The 24,259-nt window shown below is 36.7% G+C and overlaps 3 protein-coding genes and 1 long non-coding RNA gene across 6 annotated transcripts in view; 1 reads left to right on the top strand and 3 right to left on the bottom strand.

Moving 5' to 3' along the window:
* Nucleotides 1-584: 584 nt before the first annotated feature.
* LOC113685319 (uncharacterized) lies at nt 585-7,229 on the bottom strand. Its single transcript, XM_089200357.1, has 9 exons — nt 7,034-7,229; nt 6,316-6,618; nt 5,773-5,812; nt 5,413-5,547; nt 4,310-4,520; nt 3,563-3,717; nt 3,205-3,316; nt 2,821-2,914; nt 585-1,943 (listed from the first exon to the last, which is right to left on the bottom strand). The coding sequence occupies exons 1-9, from the start codon at nt 7,164-7,166 to the stop codon at nt 1,582-1,584; spliced, it is 1,545 nt and encodes a 514-aa protein (XP_089056483.1). The 5' UTR covers nt 7,167-7,229; the 3' UTR covers nt 585-1,581.
* Nucleotides 7,230-8,592: 1,363 nt separating this feature from the next.
* On the bottom strand, nt 8,593-12,906 carry LOC113685432 (uncharacterized). Of its 2 annotated transcripts, XM_089200354.1 has the most exons (10): nt 12,781-12,886; nt 12,599-12,657; nt 11,904-11,970; nt 11,277-11,354; nt 10,813-10,863; nt 10,340-10,486; nt 9,938-10,003; nt 9,734-9,856; nt 9,112-9,237; nt 8,593-8,917 (listed from the first exon to the last, which is right to left on the bottom strand). In XM_089200354.1, exons 3-10 carry the CDS (start codon nt 11,911-11,913, stop codon nt 8,751-8,753), a joined length of 768 nt encoding a protein of 255 aa, XP_089056480.1. In that variant the 5' UTR covers nt 11,914-11,970; nt 12,599-12,657; nt 12,781-12,886; the 3' UTR covers nt 8,593-8,750. The 2 variants fall into 2 exon arrangements, with proteins under 2 accessions (XP_089056480.1, XP_027058747.2); XM_027202946.2 differs by lacking the exon at nt 11,904-11,970 and having other exon boundaries at nt 12,781-12,906.
* Nucleotides 12,907-13,751: 845 nt separating this feature from the next.
* On the bottom strand, nt 13,752-19,939 carry LOC113685369 (uncharacterized). Of its 2 annotated transcripts, none has more exons than XM_089200355.1 (5): nt 19,820-19,939; nt 16,117-16,207; nt 15,361-15,435; nt 14,681-14,779; nt 13,752-14,373 (listed from the first exon to the last, which is right to left on the bottom strand). In XM_089200355.1, exons 1-5 carry the CDS (start codon nt 19,859-19,861, stop codon nt 14,171-14,173), a joined length of 510 nt encoding a protein of 169 aa, XP_089056481.1. In that variant the 5' UTR covers nt 19,862-19,939; the 3' UTR covers nt 13,752-14,170. The 2 variants fall into 2 exon arrangements, with proteins under 2 accessions (XP_089056481.1, XP_027058677.2); XM_027202876.2 differs by lacking the exon at nt 19,820-19,939 and adding an exon at nt 17,693-18,080.
* A 1,829-nt stretch (nt 19,940-21,768) lies between these two features.
* Nucleotides 21,769-24,259, top strand: part of LOC113685304 (uncharacterized) — a 2,857-nt gene continuing 366 nt past the window's right edge. Inside the window, exons 1-3 of the long non-coding RNA XR_003447555.2 lie at nt 21,769-22,015; nt 22,978-23,031; nt 23,818-23,946. This is a non-coding gene — a long non-coding RNA (uncharacterized LOC113685304). The remainder of the gene's footprint in view (nt 22,016-22,977; nt 23,032-23,817; nt 23,947-24,259) is intronic.

Below are 24,259 nucleotides of genomic sequence, written 5' to 3'. Positions count from 1 at the left end.
ATATGCCTAGAAATGGCACAATCTCTAACAATTTGGGTCCGGCTTTGTCCATTTAAAACCATTATTTATGACCACATCGAAGTCAAATGCATGGGAATTACGTCGTGTTTTTTCACGGGTGCCTGGTACATGTAAATCCGCAGACTTGTCCTTTTTACTCAAAATGATCTCACCCTGGGAAGACCGCCACACTTAAGATCGAAACTCAGAGATGAAGGTTTAAGTCCTGGTCAGTTCATGGCATAATCCTTAATTTTTGGTAGAACCCTTTCCACCTTCACCGCTTCTTTCCACCACTATAGTACCAGTCCACATTCAGAGAAACTTGACAACGTTCTTAACCCTTTAACTCCCAAGATTTAATCAGTAATTCTCCTTACTGTCTCCCCTATAGTTCTTGTGATGTTAATTTGGAGAATTTGGTATTCGGGATCAACTAATAATCCCCCTAATTAACATTTTTCTTTATTCTCATCACTTGTCTGCTTGATATTGTATCGATATTGTAAGGAGAAATTCTGTCTTGGTCACTTGTGGGAGTTAAAGGATTAGTTAGTTTGCTCGACCGTTGCTCATGAAATGTGTTTTACTTTTGTAATTTTATTCTTACTTTATAGAAACGGACATATAATGTCCACTTTATTTACAGTAATTTGCTATGTGTGCATATAAGAACCACATTCAATACCTCTAATCAAAAAATGATTCAGATACCTTATCAAGATAGATACATAAGAACACTTGAAGTAACTTAGGGGAAAAAACGTAGCAAAAGAACGCAGAAAGGAGCTTAAAAATCGAAGAAAAATACAAAAAAAACAAATAAAAAAACGAATATGGAAGCGATTCTCGCAGTTACGAACACTGCTGAAGTAGAAGTGAAAATTAGGCCTGAAAAAAATTCAGACCCGTACGGGATTTGAATCCATGACCTTTACGTTACCGGTGCAGCGCAGTGCAGCGGTGCAGCGCTGAGCTACTAAGCCAACTGACAGCTTGTTATTATGTTGGTTGCAAATAAACTCTCGAAGTCGGCTTGTTGGGCAGTTGGTAGAGCGCTGACTGGTATCGTAGGGGCCTGAATTTTTTTCAGGCCTTATTTTCATTACTACTTAGTAGTGTTCATAACTTCGAGGATCGCTTCCATATTCGTTTCCTCAACTGTAGTTGACATATACGATTTTCATATATTTACAGTCAGATAAAAAAAAAAAAATACCATGCAAGGGTTCATGCTCGGCCGTTGTAAAATTTAAATGTTATGTATATTTTCATAATTAATCAGGGCCGTTACACGACAAATCCTTGCTTCTGTTATGAAACTCTACATGCACAGCCATATGAATAAGGCTTAGAAACATTTATGCAATGATTCCTTGTATAGGAGGAGCGAAAGTTTAGACTCAGAGGCTTTATCATCAGATTTCCTCTCTTCCACTAGATTTGTTAATTGATAGCTTTTCAGTTTCTCAACAGGGGAGGAGCTACGATCCTGTTACTACTGCTTCACTCGCTTTTTAATTATTTTACCCTCACCAATAACTTATCATAAATATCATCAAAATAACGCGAGACTGACTATCATGATTTTTCTAAGGATGGATAGTTTTTAGCTATTTTGTTCCAAAATGAGTTCAATGCTTTCATCAAGAGAGAAAATGCAGTTCTAGACGCTTTTGATTCCCAAGGTGCTTTTCGACATACGCAACTTTTTCCAGTACAGCCAGGGTCACAAACAGTTCCTTTAGGACAGCAATGCCAGTTATCCCCACAATCCATTGCATCCTTTAACATACAACAGCCAACGAAAGAATTGGAATAACCGTTTAGGCAGCAGGTTGTGTTTCCAGGACAACCTGTTAGGTTGTGTATGTTTTTCCCTTTTTTTCCTGTTTTTGGTACACAATAGAGTGAACCAGGAGGAGCATCGTTTTGCTTGGAAACTGTCGAGAATAAAATGATCTTTTTTAGCGACTGTGTGTTTATTTTTTGGCTGTCTGATATCCTGATTTTTCAATTAGGAGAATGTTGTCTAAATACTTTTGTGTCAGCTTTTCGTATGCCTGTTTTTTGATACGGGTAATAATTTAATTGGTGATGAAATATATAAAGTCGTGAGGTGAACTTGTACGATGCGAACTCGAAATGGGCGAGACCTCTGTAAGCTGGAGAACGCCCACGAAGATCGTCAATGTGAGAAGCGTAAACAGAAATGAAAGTCTTCATCGGAGGGTAATGAACTAAAGTGGAGTATCGCTCTGACGAAGGGCTAACGCTCGAAACGTCAGCTTTTTTACCCTTTACGGTGGCTAATTTACGTTTTCAACCCAGTTGTTAACACTAAATTACCTGCTATACTCTCCCACCGACGCAGCACCACAGTTTCTTTAGAAACTTACCCCTTTATTAAAGTGAGTACAGTGGACCAAGACGAGAAATTTGGATTTCTACATACTGTAATGATGAAATATCCAGTTAACACTATTATCCCGAATTGCAATCCCCAAAATTGTGGAAAAGAATTATCCCATATTTGAATGGAGCTGAAAGCAGTTACTCGATCCATATACTTTTACGTTAGTTTGATTGGTTAGAATGGGATGAATAGTTAGATCTACTTGGCCATTTATATTTTTTCCTTAAAGTTCTTTCCAACACTGATATGCTAAAATTGCCAGGTTTGAACTGTCCTATCAAAGGCAGCCCTCATCTGAAAGATTAAACATGTTAATTTTACACGTTGCTATCCACAAAATTCTCTGACATCTTTCTTATTTTTAAAAATCATGGACTAAATTTGTAAATATTAATGTTTGATACCTTTTTTCTTTCTTTTCTTTGTTCGTTTCAACAAAGACTTGAATCCTTGACTGATCTTTTCAGCCAATAAAAAGTACCCTTCACCACTGAGATGCTAGTGAGAGAAAAGGTCTTTCTCAATAATATTTTAAAGTACAAATTTCTCAAGGAAGTGCCTCTTTTCACAGGTGTTTCAGTTACAAAGGTAGTAAGTTGAAGAGGGCCACCTACGTCAGGAAGGCATCCCTAATAAAAAGGGACCAACCCATAGACCTGATAAGCTTGTATTTAAGCAGAACCCAGCCTATTTTCCACATATGTTTTGTATCTATGCGATGCAAAGTTGTTAAAAAAGAATAACAATTATTTAGAGCATATGTACACTGTGGCATTCGCATCACTTACTACATTTGGCTGATCCAGAAATAGACTGCATTTTTTGGTCAGTCCACCACATTTTTTGGTTAAAGCGTGATATACGTCTATTACTTTAATGGATTTATCATCCTTCATAACTCTGTAAGACCAAGAAAGAAAAGAGAGTTTGTGAACAATCCCTTCAAATTGCCTTTGTCGATCGAATTGAATTATCACTGCAAATTTACTTTCACCTTCCGAGAGGATGATTTACTCTCGCAAACCCGTATTGCATATCGCACGATGCGTGGAGTAATAGTACTCACATAATACCCTAACAGTCAAAACATTAATAGTTCTTTGTGTGTTAGTGACAAAAAACACAAGCTATTTTCAACTCACATACTTTTTTGCAGCTTTGTTGTACTGTCTAAGCCTCTGGTCCATCTTTTTACTAAATGGGACGGGTGTGGAGGTCGCGAAGCCAACCATAGCGCCTGTTTTTAATAAAGCCGACTTGATTTTATTCAGATTTTTTTTGTATTCTTTGAGAGGGACATACTTAAAAGAAGAAAAAAAAACGACATCGATTTGAGTTGAACTGTGATGAATACTTACTACTCAATTATACGTGAAATCAAGAAGACATTCGTACCATTGATCATTTTTTTGATACTTATAAGGAGAGACACTTTTGTTCCTCACAACTAACCTTACCATTGTAATTAATGGAATATTTTGGCAATGCCATCTGTTTTTGTTGCTTCTGTTTTTATCGTTTAGATGTAATCGACGTTTTTTGTATAGCAAAGGAGGTAAACACTATTACGCAAACGTGAAGGAAATTTCAAAACCACCCAAGCACCACTAAGAACTCATTAAAGTATTAACAAAAAGTAGTTTGGATGAAATATTATAATTCGATAAATTTTCAACTCCCAAACTGTCCCGCTCCTTCAGCCAGGTATGAAGTGTTGTAAGTAAAAAACATGTTAATATTTACTCTCATCATACTGCTTTCCTGAACGATGGTGATTTCATAAATAAAGTGCAATAAATACAAAATAACAAAAATGAAAAACAAACAAACAAACAAACAAAAATTCCATTTTTGGAATGACGATTTGGGTAAAATAGAAGATATCTCACTAACCTCGTTATGATAATCGCAGCAGTCAATATCATGAATTCCAGCATTAAATATTATGGCGTCATACTGAACAGGTTCGTAGAAACTTGAGGATAGAAACATGGGTAAACACTGAAGCATATAGCGCGTGTCCAAGCTTCCTCCATCACCAGACCATGGAGCGTGATAGACAGTACAGTCTCCATCGAGCAATTCAACAACATAATCCATATAACTAAAAGGGGAAACAAAGTGTAAATTGAAGTTAACACTACGGTTTTGTTTTGCTCATTATAAATTTAACTGCAACCATTATGATAATATAAACTCTTTTCTCAATCCTCATCATTGGTGCAGAAGCTAACAGTGAAAGTTAAGCAATTAAACATCGTTTCCAGCGGGAAATTTCGTAGAATGTGACTCCTCGAAAGACGATCATTTCCCGCCGTTTTGAAAACGAGAATAGGCGATATCTACTTTCCTTAACACAAAAGGAAAGGTTACAAAGGGTTACTCTGTGCTACACCAGACGTAACCTCCCCCCCCCCCCGTTTCCCTACCGAGTGCATCATAGTGAAAGATAAATCAATTGTGACACCATCTGAAAAATCTTCAGTCCTGCTCTTTCGCAATTTTTGTGTATTTCTGTCGAAATTCTTTGGCTAATTTTGTAAGCGAAAGGGTCAGTAACTCATGCCATCCTGAAACTCTCCTAACTCATGCTCATGCTCACCCAAAATTACTCGTGAGAAAAACAATGATTTTACTTTCTCCCTCGATTCAACTCTACCAACTGCAATTCCGATCAACCGGATAATTATCTGTTAAAAGCCGAGGTTTTGGAGAAATGTAGCAGTAGCAGCCGAAGAAATCTGAGCTTTCTCAGAATTTGAGGAGCACTGGTGAGGGTGGTGCACTTTCATTGAAAATAGCATCGGAATTGGAAGAAAGAAGAACCGGTACTATTTATCGTGGCGGCATCTTAAAGTTACCTATCTTAATAAGAAGGTGGATGAATTAACTCCATATTATATCGATCTCTCACACAATAATGTTACTCTTTATTGTATTCATTCTCCTCCTCACCACACCCACTCGTCAATTAGTAACCTTTCATTTAAGCGTACCCTAAACTGATCGAGTCACCCATGATGAGACATTTCTTATCCGCGGTCTCCGATGATTTTCCTGTCCAATGTATGGGACCTGGACGACATATTCTCTCCGCAGTAGTGACATTTGAGGGTATGGAATCTAAAAGTCTTAAATAACATCAATTATTTTAGTGAGACACCTCGAAGCCATTGTCTGAGAGGGTATCTAGAGTTACTGTGACGATAACGATAACTGAAGTGATAAAAAAAAAGTTATAGCAAAGAGGCTTGCCTAAAATTTCGTCAACAGCTCTTAATGCAAAATACTTAACCACTCCCCAAAATACTACTCGGTGTGGAAAAGATATAGACACAGATATTTTCAATACCTACTTTTCCATAGCTCTAAGAACAGTCCATTTTCCTAGCCTACCTGCAGGTGAAATCGGACAAAGTGGTTTTCATTTCTTATGTCACGAAATAAACTTAATTATAAAATTAAACATTTCGAAGCTGGTAGACTGAAACTAGCTATTAAGTGTTGAGGGTTGATGTGATGAAAATGATCGCTAAAATTCAGCTAGGGAACTCCCAGACCAAACTAAATTTAGGGCCATCGCGTAGGATGTCCACAGCTAAGTTCCCATTCCTATTGTTATAATAATTATCATTATTATCATTATCATCATTATTATTATTATTATTATTATTAATTTTACTATAACTTTTGTTTTGTGTATTTTGTTTCTATCGTTGACTCAGTGTGACTGACCAAGTCAATGGGGTGTCTATATTGGTCTGGTAGGTCAACATGACTGCAATTCCCTTGAAAACCCTGAACGCTCAGGTACAAAAAGCACTTAATAAAAATTAAAAACCATAAGGGAGTGCACAGCCGTATCTATTATTTAACTATGCTAAAATCAAAAGAAATACCTTCAACGTCGTTGCTGATGTGAATCACTTTGTGTCCTTTAAAGCTATTAGTACTCATCTCTTTTGTTTTAGAATCTTTTCTGTCGATCTTTCCCCTGTTTGAAGGCTTTGAATCTTTCGGAGAAGATATGACTAAAAGGGTTTTGTTTTTTTCCGAACTCCTTGCAAAGTCAACAAGATGGCGTTTAATAGTATGAATAAGGGGAAGAAGATTTGAAGCAGCGGTCTCTGCAGCAATTCTGGGCTCGATAGAGTCAATAATCGAAAAGGCCTCTGTGAAGTCTGTTGTTGCTTTGAGTTTCTCTAATAGGAAAGATAAAAGAATTAACGAAAATTAAACGAAAATTAAACGAAAATTCATCTATAATCTACTGAGATCGAGTTTAAAGTATCAAAAAATCTCCAAGACTTGAATGCATACACTAAACGCTGATTTCACTGAAGACTTTGCAATTTAAATAAAACAAATCTCTCTCTCAAATCCACTTGACATGCTACAAATTTCAGAAGACTAAATCAGTGTCGTAACCAGATGCGTCACTTAAATTAGTGCTGGACGAAAACTTCCTAAATAACTAACTATAACTTATAATTATAGAATTCATCTAATGTAAAGATTTCCTAAGTAATTCACTGCTCCAAGAAGATCATACTGTTTGTCAAAACGAAGGTAATGACTAAACCAACAAGTATACAAAATCAGCACATCGTTGCACACCTGCTGAAGATGAATGCTTCACATGTACGAGGACCATCACAGGGACCAAGAGATTCTTCAGCATCCATGGACACAGATTGATAGAGGTTTTACCATTCAAATAACGAAAGAGGTACCTATTGCCATTCCTCATGGCCGAAGAAATTCAAACTTTAAAAAGCAGATCATCATTGCATCGTGATCCATAAGGCAGGTGGTTGAGGTTTCCCACCTGCAGTAGATAAATATCACTGAAGGCTGTCTCAAAAGACTCGGATTGCAAATTCTGATTAACAATGCAGTAATCGATGTGAAGTCAAGAGCAGTCAACTTATCCGTGTCCGTCAGTTGCGTTCATGTCTAGGAGTGTGCGCTCAAAAGACCTTACTTTAGAAACGAACGTTTGCACACATACTAAGTGTTTATACAGTATTACCTGGGAGTTTTGCTGCCCTTTCGGGGGTTCACCGGGTATAGAAGCACCTTAGCAATCCCTTTTGGTAGTCGGCTTACATTCTACATCGTGCACGGATTTTAACGTAGATTTTAAGGACACATCACTCCATTACACTGGTAATTTTTGCCTGAGGCGTACATTGCTTTGCTAGCCTGGGGGTAATTTGCAAAAGTGTTGTTTATCCCATATTCGATGGAGAGGGAAAAATAGTCATCTAAGTTGAGGATATTTCCGGATTGACGAAACGATTTCTCAAATGCAAAGAGCTCAGAAATGAAAACTGTGGTTTGATTTGGTGGTATTGAAGAAGAGTAAAATAAAACTGGTCTTTTCTCGTACACTTCTGAGTGCAATTTAAGCCTAAAACTGAAGTTTTCATGGCGGGAGATCGTGGGATCATCGTATTTAACCTTTAATGCCTTAATTTGACATTCACACGAATTTGTGAGCAAAAATTGCGCATCAGACGATGACATTTTCCGCCAGCGTAGCAAATCCAACCTTTCTTCGATACTTTGTCCATGGTAAGCAAGTTCCTGGGAATTCGTTAAGCCTCCTGACAGTTGTTTATTACCATTTACACTTCTGGGTGTATAGCAACAATGGAAGATCAATAGGTTGGGATCAAAAATTAATTCATCTTTCTCGAAACACGATAAAATAAGCTTGCCATAGTTGGAAACCTGTCCTCACAATCCAAAGTAAGCAGCATGGGACGGAAATGCAGTTACTTCGAGGCAGAAGATGCTCAGGTGCGAAGAACGAAGGAAAGAAATGGTCATAAATAAGTTTTAGGAAAGAAAATGAGAAGAGAGGAAGACGGTGATTAAAGTGTGTTGAGTTGTGTACTACATCATATGAAGAATTTCCTCCACGCGATCATTTCTATCATTCAAAAGTTTCTACTGTTGATATCAGATCAGGGAGAAAAAGAAGAATTTTCATTTAGACGAGACTGTTGTCAACGAAAATAACCCTTTCCCATCTTCAGGAGGCAAATCCTAACATGGCAGCTACCCATTGGGTGAAATTGTTTAACAAATATGCTGGAAAATGGTTATAGAAATGTCGGTAGAAATTATCAATACGGACAGATGAGCTATTTCTTAAGATTCACGAAGAATAAAAGAGAAATTGTTCATTTTATTCACATGATCTCTCCACTGATATATAGTGAGTTCGTTATATTTTACATTGTGCATAAGATGACAGACGTAATGCTTCCCCGCCCACAAAAGTTCTATGAACTTTCTTAAATGGAGTTAATGTCAGTTCACATTCTCATGACTTTTTTGCTCCATAATCTTCCGCAATTTTTAAGGCGCGACTGGCTTTTTCAGCGGCTCTTCGAGCCAGCAGCATCATGTCTTCAGCTGCAGCTGCGGCTCGTTTTGCTTCCTGGGCAGCGGTCATTGCTGCTTCCTCAGCAGCATGCGCTAGAGATTTTCCTATGAGTACAAATACATTATCTTTTAGAACAAAAAATGTCAAGAAATTTTAAGTCTATGTCTACAATAGGCGTTTGGACGAGAGCAAAAAGACAAACAAACAAAGCCAAGCTACATAAATTTAAACAAATAATGTAGCGGGAATTAGTTTTAAAACTCATAGTTTAGGTAAAAAAATACATGTCACTCATTACCAGTCCTCTTGTTTGGACAGTTATGCTCATCCTTGTTGTCATTGCAATCGCTGATGTTGTCACACACCCAGGTCAGCGGTAGGCATTTCTCTCCCTCGTCGCAGGATAACTTATTTGACTCACATGCTTTAGATTTTAAATTCATAAAAATAAGAGTGAGTGTTAACTCAAAGATTTACACCACGTGATATCTGGGAATTTTGTTTTGAATTGGCAATGGCTATATGGTTTGGAGAATCACTGAAAATGATATTAAAGTGAATTATGATAATTTTTGAGATATTGTATTGAAAGAAAAGAAATTTAGATAGTGATACAGAGAAAACTAGACATTTTAGAAGAGAAATAAGTAAGTCTTTTCCTCTGGCGGGTGGTCTGGTGACTAAGAAAGACAGGCTTAGAACGGTGCAAATATAAAGCTGACACATCATGGAATAACAGTCGTAAATAAGGAAAAGAAAGGTCACGACTCAATGGTGGAAATACATATCGAACTGATTTAAAAAAAGTCTTTCAAAGGGTCAGAATCACGTTCGCACAGAATCTTAAAACAACTACAAAAATACAATCGGCCATTGGCAACGGTCAAACATACAACAACATCGTCCCCGCAGTCACTTACCTGGTTTTAGAGGACAGTTTTTCTCATCTGTGCCATCGTGGCAATCGCTCATGTCATCACACAACGAACTCATAAGGAGACATTTTTGGCCTTCGTCACATGAATAAGTATTTCTCGGGCATCCTGGATATAAATTAGTACAAATAAAAGATGAGTCTAATTTGTGACCTTCTTTCTATCTGATTCAAGAATGAATTCGCTTACCACTGATTCCGGATCTCCTGGTGCCGTCTATGATGTCTTGAGCTTCACTGATTTCCTTGGCATGAACTGTGAAATGTAATTTCCCGAATATTATAGTATACAGCCATAGGAAAAAAAAAGAAAAAGAAGAAACTCGCAGATATCAAATTAGCCATGAAGAAGATTAGAATGAGGACAGGACGCTGAAAGACTGCAAATCTTTGCAGTCCTCGACGTTGTATCTTCTTTTTTTAACTCAGTAGTTGCGAGCATAGATGGAATTACCCTTCTTGCTTTCAACCTTTTACTCCTTTGTTCACTACCTCCTTTCGTTACATAATTATCCGTTCTAATGCCAAGAGAGCAATTTTTCCACATACCGTTCCTTTAATGAATTGAACAGTTATTGGAATTTAAACTTACTGTAGGAAGGAATGCTGGTTTCGTTTCCTGTAAAGCAATTCCGCTCATCGAGTTTATCGTCACAGTCATGAACTCCATCACAGATCCATTTCAACGGTATGCACTTATTCCCTCCTTCACATCTATAGCGATTATTTGCACAAGCCCCTGTAATTTGCACAAACAAAAAAAGGGTAATCGAGGTTAGAACAAAAGGCCAAAAAGTCGAACAGACATTTTTTTGGAATTCTTCCACGAAAAAGGTTGATAGGCAGGACGTAGCCAGCTTTTTGACTTGTTGTAAGCTTGTTCCCGAAGAAATTTCAATTTGTTTTTTACATTTGCAAGAGTGAGATGATAAAATTCATCTAGGGAGAAAATTGAAAGCCCGGGCCGACGGGTCCATAGGCTGGCTTCACCCCTACAGGAGAAAATCATTTTGAAATTTTTGAGAGTTAATTTATATTCAGCATTATTTGATCCATAAGATTTACCTTTTCCAGGATTTTCTGTATATTGTCTGTTCCTAACGTAGGGCTTGGCTTCTAAAAAAAAGCAAACGGAAGCTAAGTTCTATGAAACAGGTCAAAACGAAACGACATAAATCGTTAGGAGCATGAGTAAGAGGTGATAAATTTAATGTCGTCACACACTTGTAATTATTTTTTAATTTAAATTGATTGTGCTTGTATTTTACCTGATGACGCATTTGTCCTTTACGTATAAACTTATGAAATTTTTCTGCATTGTTTTACTATTTGTCTATCTAATTATTTTTATTGGCCAAAATGGAAGGGCTAAAGCTTTCTCAGTCCCTGCTCTGCGCTATCCCTGTCAGAAGGGTTGCTGGAGATGGAGTGGCAGTTCCTTCTGATTGTTTTCTTTCATGAATTGGTGAGTTTTTTTTATGAAAAGCAGAGTTGACGGTGGTGTTATAAAATAGATTTGGAATCATCACCTGTGATTTCTATAACAGCAATAATCACTGCGAAGGTCACTACGGCCCAATGCATCATCGATACTGATCTATAACAACCTAAGCAAAAACAAGAGCAGTTGTTTCTTCATAAAACAATATGTGAACGGTAGCTCCTTCCAGAACTTTATTTCCATCAAGACAACTATACCACATACGAAAACCATGCAAAATAAAAGCTTTGGAAATTGTTCGGTACGAAAAAATTAGGAGTAATCCTCTGATTCTATATAACGAGAATTTCTCATTGTCAGATAAAGAATCATCTGATTGGTAGACAAAGAAATATGCCATGAAAGGCTTGTCAAAGTATGCTTCCACACTGAGGACGTCTGAGACCTCACTGTAGCCGGAGGTCATCTGGTACTCTCCCTAAGAGTCAAACAGAGGAACTTGCAAAGGTCGAGTTTTTCTAGATATACAAATGTAGATGACAGGTTTTCTTCGTGGAAGTAAGTAGTGAACAATATTTCCTTGGCAACTACAATGACCAAGGATAACTTGCTAGTACAAAGGGGGTTCAGTTGCTTTCCATTTCATGGATTGAAAATTGGTTCGGCAGGTATTCCTCTTGTAACTGTCAATAATAATTAAATGCATACTGATCACCTAACAACATCGCAAAACATCATATGCTTCTGAGAAACATACTGGACATTGATGACAGCTGCAGCAACTGAATTCGCAAAGAAAAAGAAGGAAGTAAAAGGGTAAAACTACAGGCAAGGCTCAGGTGGAAAAAGAGATCCTAAATTATCTTACCGGGTCGAGTGAAACCTGGCAGGAAACTGGTGGCCAGACTGAGTATTAACAGGTAGAGATCGCGCCAAACAATATGGCGTCGTACGCGGTTTTAAAACCACACATTTTTTTCGTGATTGGAAGATAAACCATTTACACTCTTGCAACAACGACAAAGTAAAGATAAAAATTCATCTGCCCCCGTTCAGATTGAATCTATTATTGTTCAGACCTGTGCTATTTTTTTCTTAGTATAACAAGCGCTTATTAAGAAGATCCCATTTGATTAATAATTTTCACTCTCCTCAAGTCTGGATAATAAGTTAATAAAATTCAAAGTTTGCTTCAGTTATACACGACTTCCTTACCTCAAAGTTGACATTAATGACTGGTAAAGCTCTCTATTATTTTTCAGTAAGATTTAATTTGGTTTCATGACCAAAGGTAGACTGGGGGCAGAGTATATCCCGGAAAACTCATATTTTGAACATCGACGTTGAAGAACGGAATTAATTTGGTTTAAACATCGAAACCACAATATGAAACATGTAAATTTAACTTACATTGGATCGACGAAGGCGTAAATCACCACATATCCTGCCCGACGAAAAGTCAATTCGACCTGTTCATGGACGACAAACATCAAACATCGTATTTTGCAGACTAAACTCTATCTCGATTTTAGCGAAAAAAAAAAACTGCGCAGCAAAAATGTAACCGTTATGTCGTATGTTAGATTTCTTACCTTAAAAATAAAAAAGGGAAAAAAGCAATCCAAAAATTCCTTTTCGTTGTAGCGTAGGAAAATACTAGATGAATTTGACATCAATCTGTTATGCATACGTTATATCCTTGACGTTCTGATTTGAATATCTGACAGATGAACAGGTGGTTAATTAAGGAAGATAAAGGGCCTCTTCATTGTTCTGAGGGTGTTGGTCTTAAGGGGTCATGAACAGAATAACTATTTCAGTGTTTAAGAATTGGAGGTACGCCGTGGGTTGTGCATTTTGAAAAAAAAAATCATGTCCATGCTTGCACCCCTTACCGTCTTTGTTCCATTAACGTCTGTGTTTCTCGTTTTGAGAAATTAAATCTTAAAAACCCTCAAGTTTGTCGAGACGTTTCACGAGCCTCTTCCTAGCTAATTAAGATTGAAAACCTCTTCAAACGTTTAACTAAAACGATGGAAAGGCTTTTGTACAGTAAGCCATTTAAAACAAAAGCCCCTGTAAAAAATCATGTTAAAATTGGTCTGTCCAACAAGGAATAAACCTCAGTCAAGAGGAGCGCTGTATGCCAAATGACCCTTAAAACATGTTACTTCTCTAACTTGGACAAATTTTTTTCCTTTCATTTGTATCCTCCCTTACTACTTCGTGACACAGCTTCTCATGAAATGAAAAACAAATTGAACGGTAAATGAAGTACAAGTTGCAAGATTTCGGAATCTGAAATGTTCATCGTAGATTAGAGCAAGAAAATAAATTATTTTAATGAGAGCACGATGTATAGCATAGATAAGATTGCATGAAACAGTTCCTTGCAGTATTTTTATCCTACATAGATAAGAAAAAGCAAGATTGAAGAAATATCAGGGCTTTGTCAAACCTTGCTTTGATTATTCTTCATGTCACTTACCAAAATACATTATCATAAATTATGTTGATATGTTATTACGTATTGTCTTAACATAAAGCGTCATTAGAGCAAAGCTTTCACTGTTAAATAGCTAAACTTTAATTTGGGTATATGTCATCGCTAAATGTTATTGCGGGTGTCATCTGCAGGCCAGTAATGTGGCTTAGTCATTGTTTAAATCCTAGAAGTAGGAAGCTTGAGCTTGAAAACTTGACCTTTATTTATATTTTTTTACTCATTAACGAGCGGTGCAAATTCAAATATACTCTCCGCTGAATGTAATTTTGGCATGATAGCATTTATAATCAAAGGAGTGGTAAGGTGATGTAATGAATATTTTAAAAGTAGAGGGATTAATTATGGTGTAAAGTTGCTTTGTGCACAAATATTTATTATACTTTTTTCTTTCAAAGGTCTTACAACCAGGCGACAATTTTTAAATTCTATATTTTGTAAAATCTGACTGCGAAAACTAGAAATACTGCTACTCATTTTTACATAAACATGGTCTGTATGGCGTTCACCGCCACTTCTTCAGCTTTCGCTGCAACTTTGATTGTCTTTAATGCCCATAGTGCTCTCTTGACTGAGATGTCCTGGGCCTTCTGAGCTAGTTCCGAGATCTCCAAGGATGAGCGCGCAGCTTGAGCTGCAGCAACAAGTGCGGTGGTCTGGGCCGAGGTTGCCTGCAACAGAGCTGTGTACGAGGCAATATTAGAAGAAATCCTTGCAATACATTAGTTACCAATTTGCACCGGCAGGATGGTCCATTATGATAAGGTCTACATTGTAGATCAAATCTGGTTCGGAGTTTTCTTCCTTTAACTCAGACAAGTCTGAAATTGGTATGCTTCATTCACACACCTGCCTGGTGCACGAATTATACACGTTTTCACTTTTGCCTGGTTAACCTGTTGTTTCTTGTTAAGCCTGTGAAAACTAATTATTTACAAAATAAACTTGACATGTTTCACGATACAATTACATTACATGCGGTTTCTCACCTTCTCTTGTTAATGTCATATCCTGCGATGTCAGTACTTTCTTGTGACTTATTTTATTCTTTTTCCCTCCTTTACCATAGAACTGCTCATAAAAATGGTCTGAGGTGGTTCAAAAGAACACAAAACAAAACGAAATGGAAAAAAAATAAAACGCTTGATCATCGGCTAATTTATTTGAGAAGGTGAGAAAAAAAATCAAAAAAAGAAAGACAAAATGGGTAAATCCATGCCTCGGGATAAAGTCAGCAGTATGCACTCAAAGGTTTAAAATGCTTCAGTCAATCCCACTGAATCATAACTACTCCGCCCTAGACCAGCTTCCAATCCATCGCATTGTTATTCGACAGCCTTTCTTCAGGTTTCTCTGACACAATGTAATTGACATCTATTCATACTCTTGATGAGAAAAAGGCACTGAGAGAGAAATGTCTTTTATTAAGAACACGACACCGTAACCTGGCCAGGGTTCGAGCTCAAACCTCTTAGCCGCAATTCCTGTGCTTTATTTACCAGGCCATCGAGTATTTCACTCTGGTATCATATGCGCATGTCTAGACCCAAAGCGACAAGAAACGAGGAAGAATCGTCGTTCACGCGTAAGGCTCTAAACATTGTTCAAGTCCTAAGCTACTAAGTGCTAAGGCTAAACGCTCTGAATTAAACAAAGATGCTCAAACTACCTTTTATGGCGTTAATCTTTTCATACTCTTGTCCGGGTGGAGGTCGAAAGAATGGCGACACTATAGCTCGGCCATCTATGTTTCAGAAAGCTCAAGTCAGTTGGGAAGAAAAAAAATTCCTTGCAGACTATGTAAAAAGGTGGAATCACTGTGGGTTAAGGGATCAGAGAATTTTCGCTGCAATATATGTAACAGAGGGAAGGATATCTATTCGTGTAATATGCGTAAAAGAATGGTTTTACATGCACTTCTTATATTTAGTCGATTGAGATTTAAAAAAACTCTGACCTTAGAATGAGAAATTAGAACCGAAGTTTCACATTCTTTTATTAGTATGTAGGACTACAGCGATTGCTGATCTCAAAACTAAACTCAGCTCTCTCTCAAATCTCCACGGAAATTTTTAGAAGAGCTTTCTGAAACTCAGCATTAATTATTTTATAACCACATACATATGCATACGTGTTTTAAAAAGCGCATTTTGATTGAGTGTTGTTAAAACGAAAGTGATCATAAAAGCCAATCAGAAGAAAGCAAAATAACACGAGAAGATAGTGAAAACTCAATGTAAAAATAAGCAAACTGGCTAAGCGTGAGAAAACGCGATTGATTAAATTGCGATTATTTTTGTCTTGGAGTTCTTACTGTCGAGAAATTGAAGCGACTAGTCACACAGCAAAGTAAAGCCAAACCAATGCAATTCAGGGTCACTTAAATGCAAAAATCAAGATTGCATTTTAGGTGAAAACTAATTACCTGCGTTGTCCTCTAGCAGCAGGAAAAGGAGAAGGGAAGGCAGCAATAACGGTGCACTCAATTTTGTTCCGATCATCTCAAGCTCAGGCTTCTGTAAGATGATATGCATGGAGATTAGTAACACTTGCATCCCAGCAAAACATAGAGAAAGGTTGATCATTATCGATTTATACACTTCTAATATTCTGATACGAATTCTGCTTTATAATTGATTGAGGTATTCGCCCACAGGTCTATCAACTTATAGACCTGCAAGAAGAAACAGATAGGGTCTTTGCCGGTAAATAATTGATGAAAGGAGCCATAATCGTCCCACCAGGGTGAATAAGGATTATAGCGAAATTCATGCGATGCAAATTTGTCTTGAGAAAAATCCAATTTTCACTTTAAAAGTGTCCGCGTCGCTAACGAGTTAATGGTTTCTTACGGGAGTTCACGGATTTCACTGGGAGGCAAAATCAAAACGGGAATTGATAAAGTGTCTGCAAGAAGAAGTGTCCACTTACGAGAGTGTCCGTTGGCGGAAATTCTCTCGAGAGAGATTCAGAGAGTTGACTGTATCCGAATTATACATGTTTAATTGAAGCACTTAGATCCAACACGTACTCCAAGGGTCATTGTTAAACAGTGCGCTGAATAACTATGGCTATGTGCCCAAGGACTGCTTTTAAGAAGATTTTTTTCCTATTCTACACTTATAAACAGTGTGTTTCTATTCCACACATTAAATATGAATTCCTCAAGGTAACTGGAAAGTTATTATTTAGGACAATGTCACGATAGACAAGACGTTTCCCAAGCCTCATGTCAACATCTGAATAAAGTGGGTAGTTTGTTAAAAAAAAAAACAAAAAAAAACTGTCGTTCTGCGTCGGTGGGAGGTTATTACAAGATAATCTGGTTTTATCAATTGTATTGATAGCATGAATTGGCAACCGTATAGAAATGATAAAACTGACGTTTTTGAGCGTTAGCTCGTCGTTAGAGCGAATAACGAAGGGCTAGCTTTATAACCTTTCCACAGTGGCCGATTCAAAGTATCAACTCAGTTGATAAAACCAAATCACTGTTATGTCAATATTGCCGGTGCCAAGCTCTCGTCGCCTGAGGTTTTCCTTCGTGTTTACATACTGTCACTCTAAAAATGCATCCTTATTAACTCTGCAAAATTGAAGCTCAAATTTAAAATCGTTTGAAAACCAGAAATATTTCGAAAAGGAATCTATTAACTTTAACAAAGGAAATCAAAGGGAGAAAGTTGAGGTAAACGAAGATTTTTCAAATATATGTTTCAAACTTGTTTTTTACCGCATCAAAGGCAATTCTAACTTCTGAACTTTACTTAAAATATGCTTGACAAATTTAGATGGCTCATGTCACAAGGGAACGAGTAACACTATTGTATCTTGGAAACTAAGCTCTCTCTCCCTTTAAAGCAAAGAAACTGGTTCATAACTTAACAACCTGTGCTGTTCAAATATTGTGGAAAGATTTCAAGCGTTCCTAAAAATCTGATTTGTAAAATTCATGGTGCACTCATGTTACTGGATCAAATTTGAAGCAGAGTGGTCCTTACCTCAAATCATTTTCCCGATGAGCCGTTCATCCAAATAAGACCTTTCTATTATAATAAGTCACACGGCGCTTGAAATTACACTTCCGTGGAAACTGAAGTGATGCGACCTGCGCCTTTCGAACTGCGATTCGATATCAGTGTGGTTGTTGACATTTCATTCAACTGGTGACAAGGTCTTCAAAAGGATGACAAACAACAAAGACAACAAGCGAGGGTTTGCCGAGAGAAAAACCCGTTATCGATCTTGCATGAACATACAAATGGAACAAAGTTTAAAGGCACGATGACCATCATGATTCCAAAGAATCGACGGACTTCTTCAAAGGCTCAAAAAGATCTGCCACGGTCCTTTCGCTATTAAGATGGCAGAGCGCGCCAAAACGCACCAATGAAAGCAAACAACGTGCTATATAAAGCGACACGTAAACTTCCGACCAAGTCACCTGACGAAGACTAGCAGTCTAACAGTCGAAACGTCGTGATCAGCACAATTGATAGCCTGAATGTAAACCGTGAGGCAAATGATGGAACGTTCATTTAAACATTTAAACTTTCCTCTCGCTGTATATTCTCGTTCCCGAAGAGAACTTGAAGGCTGAAAATGATATTCATGGCAGGATTATTTTGTCTATGTACAACTCTGTTTACTTCACAATGTCCTTAGAATGCATTTTCATGAATTCTGGTTTATCTGATAATTAACGATCTGATAAGGCTTATTTAGCCACTTGAGCCTCAGGACACACAACCTGGCATTCTTACCAAAGAAACGAGCCTGCTGCACAATGCAAGAAAAAGTGTAGGATATAACAGACAAAAATAAATGCGCCGACATCAGTCTCAGATGCTACTACAAAATATTCTCGCTGGTATCTTTTTTTTCTTTTCCATTTTTTATTTTAAGTATACATATATATTTTTGTTTTCTTTTCCCTTTTCCCAGGGCTTTACAAAAAAAATGGTAATTACCCTGCTCCATCTCATGAAAATGAGAGAGCCAAGACGTTATCAAAATGAAAAACTAATAAAAGGGAGAATAGTTCCAGTCTTTGTCTTGAACGGAATCTTTTGTTCACTGAACCACTTCATTCATTTAATCAGCTTTAGATTTGTGGATTGAGCCAAGAAACACTCTCTCTTTGAGTCACGCTTTTTTTTCATTATTATCCGCAATAACCTTTACCTTATGAATTTTTCAGGACTTGTGACAGAAGACAGATGAATGGAGCAAATGAGTCATCATTCGTAATCATGTATTCTTTTCATGCCATAATTACTCACGAAAGTATTCATGACCAAAAAAACAGCATGTAGAGAATTGCAAATTTTCCTTGAAACTGAATTATTCAACTGATCAGCAGAATTTGGAAATACGATACGTACTCAAGTCCGTTTTTATGCTGTATTGCTTAAGTTCTTTCATTTGTAATGGTTTGTTTTATATGTTTCGTGGATTGTTAGATCTGCTGGCGAATAATTTTTTCCCTTTTGCCCAAACACTTTATTAAAAAGGGAGAATTTTTTCTAGAATAACGACTTCCACAATGAATAATTTTCTTATGAAATCTTTCATTTATTCCCCATAATATTTGAGGAACAATGCAAACGCTTATGGAGGATCACACATTACAACAAAAAAGAAAAAAAACTAACCAAAAGATGGATAGGGGAAATTTCCGAGGATGATAATCTTAAGTGCGTCTTCCCACCAATTTTGACCAGTCGTTTGTTGAATGCTACTTCTTCCAACAATTTTTTTCATGCCCTCAGATTGATTGAGTATATACCTTTATCAAAATGGGAGCCATGTTGAAAAGGATGCAGCATTATGAACAATTAAGATTTCCCTGAATGACCATATCTCTTCTTTCTTCTCTGAGTCAGGAGATTTGTTAGCATTCCTTCCTTATTGAAAATATCATTAAATATTTGAAAGGTTTCTTGAACATATTCAGTTGTAAAATACTTGATGCTTGTGGTCATATTTAAGTAAAAAAAGTGTACGAATTGATTTGAAGGATTGTTTTATTATAAATCTTCATTAACAGAGCTTACCCAGAACATTAAAAAACCTCTTCCGAAAAGAAAAAAAAAAAAAAGAAGTAATAAACTATCTATATATCTCACCTGCACAAAGCTGTTAAATGCTTCGTTGGTAAACATTTCCATGCGTTTCAAGTAGAATGACTCTAAGCGTGTTTTTTTTCCACACTGCGTATTTCATTATTTTAAGTCAAATCAAGCTATTAAAAGTGCAAATATCTCCAGAGATGAAAAGTAGTAGAACCGTCTCGTGTAGTTCATTTTTATTCCCGGCAATTTATTTGTTTAGAAATCGACACTACTACCAACTCCGCAAGCATTTTATAAATAATCTAACGAAGCTTTTTTGTCCATGTTTAGTGTCCACGTTGTCATTACCAATTAACAAACCCTAAGCCTAACCCTTTATACCCTAACATCAGTATGCAAACTCTCCATACTATGCTCTATAAATTTCCTAGGGTGTTGACAAGGAGAATTTGTTTAACAATTTAGGGCTTCTTTAGTTGGTGATCATTTCCTTTACTCTCGTGACCTAAATGTGTGATTCGTGGGTCATATTGTAAGGAGAAATTAGGTGCTAATCACTATTAGGGTGTTAAAGTGTTGAAGTGAAGGTGGTTTTTGTCTCGTAATAATCAATGTTGGAATCACGAAACCAAAGCTACAGGCAGCTGCCTTTTTTATGTATATCTTATCTTCGTAACCAAGACAAGAACATTTTATCTTAAAATCTTACAAATGAAAACGAAAACGAAGACTAAACAGAGTGGAGGATGACATTACTGCAAAATATTTCACGATGAGTAAGAAACTGCTGAAACTAATTTGAAATTTGCTGCATTAAAAATTGGGAAACACGACGGAAAAAAACGCAACAAAGCAAAGCATGAAAAACAGAAAACATTTCCAGAGAGGAAAAACTAGCGTGATAACAACTCACCCCCACTTCCCACCAAAAATGTAGCGCCTCTTTTGCCAAATAAACAATCACTTTAGATTTTGTAAAAACCAAGCGCCAGATATATTCAAAGTGACCACATTATGTGACCATATATTTTTCGTATTAATTAGAACCACTTGTCTCATTAAGAAACTTCCACCACAAAAATTGTGAATCAATTTTCTTTTTCTCCGCATTAATTTCCCTTAAGTTCTATTGCATAACTTGAAGTCATTAAGCAAAGACTAATATTGCAAATTAACGCATGCAAATATCTTTTTTTAATAAAACAAAGGCGTACCGTGGAGTTATTGACCAGATGACAACCTTGTAAATGATCGTGAAGATTACAAAGACGCCGTTTTTTCTCTTAAAAATGGGTACGACCACAATTAAACACTCCCACCTGCACAGTAGTATCACGAAGCTGAATATTGAAGTTTCCAAGTTTAGCTCATAGTTCCAACTTACTGTTTGCAATGATCCAACGTAAGGGAAAAATCGGTCGTCTTTCAAATCCAAATTTTCTTGGTTTTAAATTAGGATCTAAATTTTAAGGCGGAGTAACGATGTTGTTCCCCATGAATTAACAAAAATAACAGTAATGAAAAAAGAATCACGTGTTTCCTCGAAACTATTGACATCACAAGCTTATACAGAAGCGATGCATTTGTAACAGATGTCGGGGCGAAATTAAAAATAAAGCAAGATTTTTTCGCAAGCACCGCTAGGCCTCAGGGCTCACTTTTTCGTTTGGAAGACGTGTCAAATAGTCTAGATGTGGTATGATAAAAACGCCTTCGCACACATGTTATTCAACACATTTAAATTGGGGTCAACACCTCTTATCAATAAAATAATCAATATCTCTTAGTACAGATGCTTAATTCTGACCGACACCAGTCATTTTGAAACTTTTTTCTCTATTCCGTTGGATTCCTTAGATTCTGGCCTTGCTGTTGGATTACTTGACGACAATATTATCCTTTCTTTGGACGTTTTTAGTTTTACAATGTTTTGGAGGTATTCGTGACATTAATTTTTTGCGGTAATAAATTACCAAATTCCGTGCTGCGAAGAGTACCCAATTACAATCACCAGCGCGCGAACAGCTGTTGACAATTTCGAGTGAAATTATAAAAGAGCGCAGAACTGGCCAAAAAATTATTATTCATTGCTTTAGCTAATACAAGCCCAACAAAGCATTCCTTTGGCTACAGGCAGTGACTTGAGTTTGACCATGAAATCCACTAGGGTATTACTCCTTCTCTCATTTGTCGCCTGTTTGTTGGCACAAGTTGAGAAAATCTCCGCCGACTCTCTTTTGGATCTGATGAGTAAGTATTGTACAGAAGTTAAAACATATCCTTCATGTAAATATCATTCTGGTCAAAATATCATAAAAATTGTTAGCGGGTATCCAGATTCGAATAAAAACGTTTTTATAAAGAAGCTTCCCTTGAAAAAAGTTTCCCCGCTTGCCCCTTTAACCAAAGAACGAAATTTTGCAGGAAACTTTTCCATAAGGAGGGTTACGAGTGTAGATTGCATAACGAGGGTAGTTTTTGAGAAATTCATATGGGTGTAATCGTAATTATACCACAGGAATTATTTCTAAACGAGAACCATCAATAAGTTTTTAGTTTTTTATTTTTCAGTAATGCATACAGGGAACAAACGTTCCTTAATAAGTACACTTTCCACGGAAAACTTGAGATTTTTCTTTTCTTCCAGAAGTACAAATATCAAGAGAACTCTTGACTTTCCTTTCATTCAAATATTTTCTGTGAAACCTTTGAGATATGCTGAAATAAACTTTTCAAGAGTCAACAAGGGGCAAATTACATTTGGAAACAAGTTATTGCAAATTTAGTCTGATATGTAGGCTTTCACTTTGAAGCAGATACAACGTATATTGCTGACGTACCTGATCCACATCATTGAGTCTAATTACAAAGCAAACCATAAAGTGTAACAAATAAGCGTTTTTAAGGAAGCGGGGAAGGGGGCTGGGGAAATTTATGCCATGCCAATCATTGATATACAAATACCCCTCGGGTAACCCATTTTTCTGCTTTGGCAACATAATTTCAAATTCCTTTTGAGAAACCTCTCTGTAAGTTTTTGTGGTATTGCCTTGTTTATTGCAGTAAAAACATCGGATATGTTATAAACTATCCTTATCTTTGTTATTACTGAGGCCGTTCTGCATCGATTTTTCTTGTTGTTTGTTTCTCTGTTGTTTTGTTTACTTGTTGTTTGTTTATTTTCTTGCTGTTTTGTATGGTTATTTTTTCAGCTGCTGACACAGGCAAGGATACCTCTGAGGATATTACAACTCGCAATTTGAGCGGTAAAATTGACAACCAATTCTTATATCAACATTTTATGTTATTTGAATTTTTTTTCGCTCTAGTTCTCAATAGACCTTATCATCTTTTATTTACCTCGATATTTCATCCTTCACGGTGTCTGTCGTGTGGAATCATTTCGTGACAATTAACTCCTTCTTAAATACTGGTTTGTGATCAGATCGTCGACTTGGTTCTCTCTAATTGAACCTGGTACTTGTCAAACGAGCCAAAGAGTTTTTCCTTTTTTTCAACAGTGAATGTAAAATGTATCATTTTTCCTTTGATTAACCCTTCACACCCTAACATCAGTATGCACTTTCTCCATACTGTTCTCTATAAATTTCCTAAGGTGCTGACGAGGAGAATTTGTTTAACGATCAAGAACTTTTTTAGTTGATGATCATTTCCTTTATTCCCATGACATTCATGTGTGATTCAAAGGTGATTTTGTAAGGAGAAATTAGATGTTAGATACTCTTAGGGGGTCGAAAAGTTAACAATGCGGAAGACTGCTCGGGTTTCTAACGGTGGACATAAAGGAAATATTTCACGTATGTTCAATTGCCAGAAGCTTCATACTTATATGTTATTAAGTTCTCTTAGGAAATAACAACAACTACGATCAATTTTCCATTTTTTTTTTTTACAACCATTCTGTCTTTTTCCGCTCTACTTGCAAAAATTGTTTGGCTCACGCTTTACCTTATCTATCGCTATATTTGCGTAATATCCACAAAAAATTTTAACTGATAAATTTTAATCGTTTTATTTTTATTTTCTTTCAGCATGCAAGGACGAGCACAGTGAAAAGTTTTGTGATCGGTTTAAATCATTTTGTGCGGGACATGGAGGAGTTAAAAATCAAGTATACCTGTGGCGAAAATGTCGCCGCACATGTGGAGTGTGCTAAGGAGGTAAGTGCCCCCCCAGAAGACAGTCCGTAGATTGTTAATGAATAAGTACACAAGAAAGAAAGTAAGCAGGTTAGTAAGTAAGTAAGTAAGTAAGTAAGTAAGTAAGTAAGTAAGTAAGTAAGTAAGTAAGTAAGTAAGTAAGTAAGTAAGTAAGTAAATAATTAAGTCTTGTCCCATCATTTTGATTTCTATAAAACTTTACCCCTATAACTTTTAGCCCTTTAGGAGTGCAGGCATGCATGTTTATTTTTTATAGAATTAAATACAAGAATGAAGTTAGAGCACAATTGATCCAAAAAAAGTCTATCGAAAC

This window comes from Pocillopora damicornis, chromosome 3, assembly GCF_964200805.1.
Source record: "Pocillopora damicornis chromosome 3, jaPocDami1.2, whole genome shotgun sequence".
NCBI classification, from domain to species: domain Eukaryota; kingdom Metazoa; phylum Cnidaria; class Anthozoa; order Scleractinia; family Pocilloporidae; genus Pocillopora; species Pocillopora damicornis.
The sequence above is the reverse complement of the archived record's forward strand: the minus strand, read 5'-3'. Positions and strand labels throughout refer to the sequence as shown.